Genomic DNA, 10,617 nt, shown 5'->3' on the forward strand with positions numbered 1-10,617 from the left:
CAATTTATGTAATAATCAAAAATTATTTAAAATAAAATAAAAAGAATTTTAATAGTTTTAACTTATTTCAAATATAAAAGATACCTTGGGTTCAAATTAAAAACTTTAATATTAAATAGATTATAGAATTTTATTTAAATTTTATAACCTAATACTCTTTTCTCAGGGCAGGTTTCCAGGCAATCAGAAACAGATGACACTTTACCACTAATAACACTTAAACTTAATTAATAGCTATTTTACAAATACAATAAATTCCAGTTGGAAACAAAACTAAGCAATTACACATTTTCCCCTGATGATTGATAATTGTTAATATCTTCTTGTCTAAGATGCTATGTCCAATTCCTAACAATGACTTCCAGTCCTTCCCACTTCTCGCCGACGGACGTCTTCTCACCAGGCTAGCCAAATCAAGAGTACCTGTTTCCTCTCTTCTATAGAGAGATGATAATGTTCACTGGTCAATCCAAAAATAATCTATTGTAGTACAATTGCTCTGCTTTATTTGCTATGATTTACGAGTAAATAGTTTATTGATAATTGTTATGTTCTTCTATTTCTTCTTTTTCTATAAGTATTGTATAGAAACAACAAAAGTTGAAAAATTTCAATCTATCTCAACACAAACAATTCAACGAACACTTTGGAAGGATGCGCACCACCATCTTCTTTGTTTTGAATAGCTTATTTATTTTAGGCAATGAAAACTTGCTTTTTGATTTAAAATAACAAATAAACAATACTGAAACGATATACATAAAATAAAAACATAACTAAAATCCCTTAAAAATATAAATATCAACTATTGATTAAAAAAGAGGATATTACAATATATATATTATATTTATATGAAAATTTATTAAACATTTTTTTTTTTTTATTTACTTCTTAGGCATTGGCAAGAGCTTGGTTATTTGATAATTTATATAACCGGACGACCAGACATGCAGCAGTGCAGAGTTTTATCTTGGCTGGCTCAACATAATTTTCCTCACGGACTTGTGTCGTTTGCAGATGGCCTTTCGACGGATCCTCTTGGTCATAAAGCTGCTTACCTCAAAGGATTGATTCAAGTAATTTTATTTGTCTTTGAACTAATTAACATAGTATCCTATTTTTTAAAAATGTATTGTTTTTTAATTTAAACAATTCTAAAAAAAAATTATTTTGTAATAGGTTGATAATATTTTATTATAGGGGTATTCATGATCTTTAGTTTAACATTTTAAAGGGTTTTAGTGAAGAAATATTTCCTTCTTTTATCATGTTAAAACAATATAAAATATAACATGACTGAGAGTCTGTCATGGAGAATGATGACATGAAACAGACCAACCGAGCTTCACACAATTTTATCTGTTATCATTTTGATAGGCGAGTTGCTTGCGGTTCGTAATGATTTTGTTTTGGATGTTTTTAAACTCCATGTAGTGGATAACAATAATAATAAGTTATGTGAAAAAAAAACAAACTAGGAGTGGAAACAAGGAACAAGTGAGGTAGAGGAAACATTATGTAACGAAACTGTTCCAAATTTTATTATCTCGTAAAGATTAGAAAGTTATAATACAAGTTGCCCTGTAAGCACGTGGGCTTTGAAGCTCTTGTACATTTAACATATAACATGGACTTTAAATTAGGTTGCTCACAATCCTATACTTTTAACAACATATTAAAACTTTTTATATTTAACACATCATGAATACCCCTAATATAAAAAAACAAAACATTTTTTGTCTGTAACTGCTGACCATGAAAACTACATTACCAAATTTTGTAGTTTTCATCGTCAGCAGTTACAGACCTTTGTCGAAATGTGAATCTGGCGATGGACAGTACGACTATAAACAAGGTTATGCCAAATAAAGATCAATCACTCTAGAAAGAATCAGCAATGGTGGGTCTGTCCTTAAACATATTTAAAACAAAGGAAATGAGGATAAAATGCAGAGTTGAAGATAGATTGCATATATGGCATATCTATCTAGGAAAATGAGTATATATGGAACAGAATGCCGAAAACCAACAAATCATTCATCCAATCATAAAAAGTCTAGAGGGTCAAGAGCGTTATCTTTCAGGATATGAAATTTGGTAAGTTTAAAACAGATATCCTCTTAGCACAGTTGTACACATCTGAAACTTGGAGGAGAAATATGGGAAAATTTCAATCATTTGTTTGCAAATGCTTGGTATTCACTGGCTCGAAATTATTTCCAATAAAGAACTGAGGCAAAGAACTACACATTGGAGGCTAATCTCAAAATATAATTTATTAATAATGATAATAGTGAATTATTAGTTTGAATTCTCGAAGTTTTTTATTTATGAGAGAGGGTGAAGCTGCTACAGGGGATGTTAGTTTATTTATAATAAAATTTACAATATTTTAATATTTTGAAAACTCAAATTTAAGAATCCATTAATTTCTTTTTTTAGGACCACAATGTGATAATTCATGCTGCCTATGGAAGTAATAAGGACATATCAGTGTACAGCTCGATTGGGCTTAAACCTTTTGAAATTTTCATTGTCGGGAAAGTATCCAAAAAGCATCAATCAAATGCAACTGTTTTGAGTGATGGATATGCAGCACATTTGAGCACTTTGCTCGCACACGGTGGATCCAGGCCGGCTCAAGGTAATGCGAGAATGGTCCTAGTTCCACGAGCGGCCTTCAGTCACTCTGCATCAATTAGGCGGCGCAGGTAATCAATAATCTATGTTTAGAAATTTTTAAATTGTTTTGAGATTTTCAGTATAAAAATTGGGAATAAATATTTTATACATACCTAATTATGCTATTAATAATATTCTAAAAATATTGTTCTTATTTTAGAGATCATAAAATAAGTAAGAGCTCACTGTGTTGATATCATTTCTGTTTATATTTCTAGTTTTAAAAAAAATGCTTTAACGTTTACTTAAATAATATCATTATCTACTACTTATTGGCATATTGCTGGTTATTCCTACTGGACTCAATTTTCGAAAGTTTTTTGAACTTATTTATTTATACTTCATTTCGGAAATTATTTCTTGTAAAAAAAAACTAGATGATATACATTTCTTTAAAATATTGTTTAAAACTCTCACAGTTAGCTATTCATAAAAACATTTGTTTCTTAATTCCAATTATTCCTAAACTCACATGAGTGTAATATTATGGCTTAGCATGTCTTTATAGTTCAAGTAAAAGTGTTTTTTTTTCTTATTTATTTTTTGTTTCAGGCTTGTTTATTTTAATTTTTATAATTTAAAAGATTAAGTATTCGATATAATTATATCAAGTATAATTATTCAATAATACAGTTTTGTTGATATAATTAAATTTTTTTTGGGCTGGTAGCTGGAATAGAAATTAATTTTTTTCTGGATTGTATTTAATTTTAGGAGCTCCAGAACAAAATGTATTTTGATCCATAAAAAAACTCATTGAATAAAAAAAATTAATTTTCCTGTGAAAACTCAAACTTCGTAACTCTTATAAATAAGTAATTAAAACCAATATGATCTAAAACATTCTTAGATTTCTTGCTAAAAAATAATTTAATATTCCATTGTAAAATGAATTTTATCAGAAAATCGATTAAGTGTATTTTGATCAGTAGTTCCTCATTTATTCATGGAATAAAAAAAAAAAAAAAGTTTACATTAGTTTAAAGATTACTTTATGGTAAATCAAAGAAAATATTATGTTTCTACATCATTTCCAGTTCAGGAAATTTTGGCAAATAGTATTGAGAGAGGATTGATTAAAGTTTTTTATTTTTACGTTTCAACAGAATAAAAAAATCGGAGGTTGTTTACAGTCTATTTTTAATCGTTTTAGTTCAACTTGTTTACCATATGAAGAATTTCTCGCTTACCTACATAATTTTTCTGACTGAACTTTTCTCTGAAGTAGATTGAATCAGGAGTAAAATGACATTTTTATTTTCTTGATAGTTGAGATGAGGTGCAAATAGGCCTGAAACTAAATTAACTCTCGACTTGGCAACCGGCCCATATTTATTAAGTTATATTTATGATTTGTTTTTTTATTGATCAAATAGTTTCATAATTATAAGTTTACTTATCAAAGCAGAATTATAATTTATTTTAGTTCATGGATTTTGTCAACTGTTGTTTCCATATTTGAGAAAATAATCACGATGCATTCTTTTTATTTGATATGCCAATGTTTTGACCCAATCATGTGGTCCATCATAAGGGCTAAAATTGAAACAAAAATAACATAAGATAAGAGTTATAGTATTAATAATATGAGTATTGAAATTAAAATAATTTTTTATTGAAATAGATGAAAATATGATCTGGTGTATGCATCACATGACTTTCACTTACCACCCTACATACATCCACAAGTTTTTGTGTAAAAAAAAAATTATATGCTAATTTTTGTTTGAGACAAATTTTTAACTACTTAGTAGTTATAAAAAAATATCCATGTAGTCTCAACAATTTTTTTCTTATTTTAACGCTCCAATGTTTCGGCCTACACACAATACAGCCAAAACCATTCGAATCGCAAGTCTCTATTTTTTCTTTAGTTAGTCGAAGAATTCTTTAATATTATTTATTTATCTATTACTTAGTATTGCTAACTTTTTTTTTTCAAATACTATTATATAATACTACTAAGTTTTGTTCCTGCCACAAATACTACAGTTTATACAAAGATAACAAAGCCGCGACGCAATCGGGAAAAATCGTTCAGTCTTGGCTTTTCCCATTCGAATCGCAATCTCTATTTTTTCTTTAGTTAGTCGAAGAATTCTTTAATATTATTTATTTATCTATTACTTAGTATTGCTAACTTTTTTTTTTCAAATACTATAGAGGAAGATGTTTTGAAAAATCTGCATTTAAGCCCTGTCGTACAATTCCAATGAGGATAAGACCTACCTGACATTAAAGGTCATTCAATTGTACATTGATATAGCGAATATAATCAAAATCAATTGATGGATATTTGAGAAAATCTGAAAAATCGATTCTTTTAAGTGGCACTTCCAGTAGGTCGATTTTATCGAAAAAGTTTCTGTCACACCCCTGGCATGTACCTCTGTTAAATATATTATTTCATTTTCTTTTTTTTGCTTGGCCTACCAAACACAGACATTTTGCGAGACTTGATTATTTCAACTAAGGTGATATAAATATATGTATTTCTGCTTCAAATTCAAAATTTTGCACAATCACAATACTTTGTGATTTAGATAATTCATATCTATCAGTATCCTCAAAATGTCCAACAATGGAATAACTTATGTGTTGAAAACATTGTATTTTTGTTCTAAGTATTTGACCTTTAGGCAATTATAATTTTAAATATTTTTTATTTTTTAAAAGTATAGGTCATATAATGAAACAAATTATTTTTATAATTTCTTTTTTTTTTTTTTCAATTTTATTTCCTGTATAATTTGGCAACTCGTATCTCATGTAATATTTGTTTAAATTTAGCCCTCATGACATCCCGCATGTTTAGGTTGAAACGTCGGCATATCAAATAAAAAGAATATAAAAATGGCTGCATCCTCATTATTTTCTCCAATATAATTTATTTTAAATTTTGTATAAATTATATATATTTTGTTTCATTAGATCTTTGTAGATGCATTTTATATTCTATTAAAATTTGAAATTTATTTAAGATAATTATTCATGCATTGTAGGTTCCCAGTGCATATTATGTGAGTTAAGATATTTTCATTTCATTCTCATACTGTTTGAGTTTTTTATATATTTGAATTGGTCATTACACATATATAAATATATATAAAACTATAACAAAAAGTTCTTTCTGTATCATTTTTTATTTATTTTTTTTTTTTGACAGTAGGTTTAGCTGTATATAAATCATATAAAATGATTTTGAATTTGTTGGAAAACCTAGCATGTTCATAATCCAATATTTAGATGTAAGTTATTGATAATTTACATTTTTAATCAAGTCGACTGTGGTAGATTAAATATGTTTCAAAATATTGGTCATACAAACAGTCAATCTACCGCAGTGGAGTGATTTATTTTTGGTTTTTACTTGACTTGGTAAATTGAGGTTGAGTAGACTATTTTATTTTTTATAAATTTATTTCTTAATTTTTTTTTTGTTCCACGAAACGGTTGCTTCTTTAATAACATTTAAACATGTCTATTTATTATCTATACAACAGATGTGGCAGTGGAATGGTCGCAAAGAGATCAGATGTTTGAGACTTAACCAAGATTTTCATTAAAAAGTGGCATTGTTATCATTTATAGAATCGTCGACTTGTTGACGAGGTAATCAGAATTATGTTGGTAACAGTGTTTAAAATTTCTGGGAACACAGTGATTGTATAATTTAATTATTAAAAGCAATATGAGATCTAACAAGCATGTAAATGTTAATATCATATGTTGAATTGTTTTCTCAGAATAATTAATGTATAATGGATTATTTTTATGCCTGGTATGATGTCGAATCACAAAGCCTATTTTTTGCACTGTCTGATTAAATTATGTCGATCGATGAAGAAAAGGTATTTTTATTACTCTACTCGGCCTCTATTTCTCATGTATTTTTTTTTTCTTTCATTGAACTGGATTGTTAATTTATATTCAATTAAATAATTCGAATCAATAAGTTTACAAAATGATTCTTATTTGCTCACTACTGAAGCTTTGTATTCATTAGGGGTATTCATGATCTATGTTAAAGCGTGCTAAATGGAAAAACTCGTGTTAAATCGAAAAAAATGGCCTTCTTTTGCCGTGGTAAAACGAAATAACATTTAACATGGCTGAGAGTCTGTTACTTGGTCAGTTAAATCGAGAATGACGTCACACAATAGACCAGTTGAGATCGCCGCCATATTAGTTGTTGTGACTTTCAATACAGTTGTCAATTAGCTCATCTTCATTCTCTTCTTCACAAGTTTGAAGATCAATAAGACACTCATAAGCTAAACTTTCACACAAATTCCACTTTTCACTCACTCTAGGCATGTTTTAATTAATTACTTAAATCAAAACTGAAGTAAACAATAACATGAGGGACTGGAAGGAAGGTTATAAACATAAAGGCTTATACAACAAGTTGCTGAGAAAATCCGCTAGGGACTCTTATGCATTTAACGTTTAACATGACTTCAAATAGGGCTGCTCATAATCCTATAGTTATAACATTTAACATGGTAAAACATATAACATTTAACACAACATCATGAATACCCCTATTGGGGAAATAAAAACGTTTATGTTCTCAGTCCTGGTTCTGAATCTTCTGCTTCTTCCACGTCAATCTCCTCGCCAGCATAATTCTTATCCTCAATGATTTCCATGTCATTCTTCATCATTTCTTGACTCTTTTTAGACTGAGTGTTTAGATGTGTGTGTTATGCATTTCTTGTCATTCTCCACCATTACATTGTATGATCCACTTTGTTAAATATTATTTTCTGAAATCTTTGGCTTTCCAACAATATATAATACATCTATATTATTGTTCTTATCCCTGGAAATGTCTTTTCAGCCTGTAAAACATTTTTTTCCCTTATCTCCTTAAGTTAACTACCAAAACCTTTCATAGGTTATATTTATCCATTTTTAATGACAAGTAAGAATGTGAGGTGGGTAATTTTTCCAAACTAACAAAATTAAAGGTATTTTTAGGAAGATAAGGATAAATGTTGCCTGATATTAAAAACTATCTAATTCTACATTGATACACTTCTGATTACTCAATTTTAACAAAAAAGTCCTGTTTTAAATATGCAATTTCAGTTTCATATGATTTTTTGTTTTTGCGCTAGGCTGTTCAAACGCACACAAAGAAATAGAAACAGAACATTTTGTCGTTGAATATATGCTTTGATTTGTGACTGACAAGGGAAAATTGAATGCTTAGGAAGGAATTTATGAATGTATGATTTAAAAATTTCTTTTTATAACATGACCTGATTTCAACTTAGCTCTTTAACTGTAAGGTTTTTGAAAATGATGTGTCAGTCAAAGAATTCAGACAGTGTCAAATTGAGTAATCTTCATTCAGTGACCACAATTGAAATAATACTTAACATTTGAATTGGACATGTTTGTGTTTATGAATAAATCATTCAAAGGGCATTTAGTTAAAGCAGATAAGAGGATGATTTTAAGTCCGATCTTGAAGATTCGGGTTTTGATATGATTCTGATACAGCATTGTTGGTAGCAAAGATTGTCATCGACATCGGACCTTCCGGTTTGTTGGCCCTTGTTATATTTATTTAACATTTATTCAATTTACTAGTATTATTATGAATGTGTATGTTACTAACACTCCAGTTCTCTGTTTGTTTTCTTTTTTTTTTTTTTTTTTGCTGATATCTTTCTAAATTATTTCATTATTTTAATTAAAGTTGTTTGTACTTTTTTGTTAGTATTTTGTTGTTTAAGTTTAAAACTTATTTTAATTTTAGCACTTTGTTGTAGAATTATTGTAACACTCCTAGACTTAATGTATTATACGTATATACAAACGATCATTGCATGGTATGTCTATTTATATTTAATATTGTAGCATGGTAGTTCTTTAATTTTACTTTATTTATTTCAATGTATAATAATTTCAATTATTTATTTCAATCTTTGTTTTATAATCTGCTGTGTTAATAAAAGAATGGCTCATTGAGCCATTTATATTCTAAGATGAGCGTAAATATCGATGACTTACTTCACACTAGTGCTAAGTATGTTTCCACTTCCTTTAATTGTATTGTTTATAAAAGTTACGGGAAATTTACTTAGCACCACTGTGAAGTAAGCCATCGATATATAATGTGTATGTTAGAGGGCTTAAAGTAGTTTTCTATTAGATTACTGATTAAATATATTGATTGTTTGCAAGTGGTTTATTATTATTATTATTAACACAAACTTCAATGATCTGCTTTTTCTTTCAACTATTTATTTTAAAAACTTTGACGTTTCGGCCCTTAGGTCATTTTCAAGGAGATAACCTTACCCATTGAATTGTCTTTTTTGCAGGCTAATTGCCCATGTCTTAAATAAAACCACATAATTTCAATACAAAACTATTTTTCGAAAATTGTTTTTCCTTTTCTATTAACCTCATTAACAATATCAACAATAAAACCTACCTTCAACATGTTAGAAGAATAGTTTTGAAGGTTTTATTGTTAATGAGGTTTATACAAAAGTAAAAACAATTTTCGAAGAATAGTTTTGTATTGAAATTATACAGGTTTGTTTAGGACATGGGGAGTTAGCCTGAAAAAAAGACAATTCACTGATAAGGTTGTCTCTTTGAAAATGGCCTAAGGGCCAAAACGTTTGAGGTTTTTTAAAATAAATAGTTGAGTGTTAAACTGGATCATTGAAGTTTGTGTTAATAATAGTAGTTTTCTATCTTACAGAAAAGTCTTAGAAACAGTGTCCTGCAAACAATGTGTAGCTAATCTGTGGCCAGAAAAGATATAATATTTTTTTTAATCTAATTTTTGGACTAAATACAAACATCACTCTACCATAATAAAACTGGATAATAACTACTTTGAGGTCACCCTATATTAAGCAATTTTTTATCTTGTGTCTTCTAGATGAAGTATTTTCTAATCAGTTTTACTATAGTTATAATCTTGAACTTGAAGTATTTTTCATATTTAATTAAGACTACAATATTACTTACAAAATTTGATAAACTGTTATTAAAGTTAGCTGAGACGGGCAAAAATTAGCTATAATTGAAACTAATATTTAAAATTGCCATGGATACGACCCTTATTCATGAATGAACCATTGATAAATAAATATCGTATCCATGGCAATTTTAGCTATTAGTTTCAACTATAGCTAATTTTTTCCCAACTTTGATAGTTAGAAGTAAATTAGATTATTTAAATGATAATATTTGGGGATTTGTCAAGGTGAAACAATATATAACTATAAATCAAAGAGTTTTTATTTTTTATTGAAGGGAGTTAGTTGGTCTTGATCTGGGGTCAGCAACCTTTTTGGAGTAAAGACCCAATTTTTTCCTGTTGTCATTAATTATTTTCTTAAAGAAGCAAGTATAAATCGGTAATATGTACTGGTACTGGTATTTGGTGGGGGGAACAAATCCGGCAAGTGGGTCTAGTGGTCCTTCTTGCCAATCCCTGACAGCTACCTAGGTTGCCGCCGCATACTAACCAAGGTGTGAGTGTCAAGATTCATTCTTTTGGACCGCCGAAAAATGAAAGTTTAACTGCCCCAGGTGGGAATCGAACACACAACATTCCGAACCGAGCGAGGTGGGACCTGCGTCCCAACCCCCACAGCCGTCACGTCCCTATTGGTAATATGTATTAGAAAAAATATATAACTTTTATTGTAAGAAGATAGTCGACACAGTCGTCATCTCTGTTTCAATCTGACAGCCCTGCAAAGTGGGTTGAAACGCTGGTTAACAATAAATAGTTTTAATTTACTATTTTGATACCTTTATTGACCGCCACCCAGCCTATCTTATAATCTGGGCTATTTATAATCAGGTGTAAATAGTTGACGCAAAAATACACAAATTAACAAAAATTATTTATTTGTGCTGAATTTCAGGCCTTCATCTGGGACTCAATTAAGATTC

General features: G+C 29.0%; 1 protein-coding gene across 5 annotated transcripts in view; it reads left to right on the forward strand.

Annotated features, from left to right (window-relative positions):
- Positions 1–10,617, forward strand: part of rdgB (retinal degeneration B) — a 184,052-nt gene that overhangs the window by 165,905 nt on the left and 7,530 nt on the right. For 4 of the 5 annotated variants that reach the window (XM_014438141.2, XM_014438155.2, XM_014438148.2 and 1 more), the window contains 2 exons: positions 896–1,076; positions 2,443–2,711. In XM_014438141.2, the coding sequence (XP_014293627.1) occupies positions 896–1,076; positions 2,443–2,711 (450 nt within the window). Of the gene's footprint in view, positions 1–895; positions 1,077–2,442; positions 2,712–6,185; positions 6,295–10,617 lie in introns of all 5 variants that reach the window. The other variant, XR_001344934.2, reaches the window with a different exon arrangement.

The sequence above is a fragment of the Halyomorpha halys genome, unplaced genomic scaffold (genome assembly GCF_000696795.3).
Source record: "Halyomorpha halys isolate HHAL.00 unplaced genomic scaffold, Hhal_1.1 Scaffold53.1, whole genome shotgun sequence".
In the NCBI taxonomy this organism is placed as follows: Eukaryota; Metazoa; Arthropoda; class Insecta; order Hemiptera; family Pentatomidae; genus Halyomorpha; species Halyomorpha halys.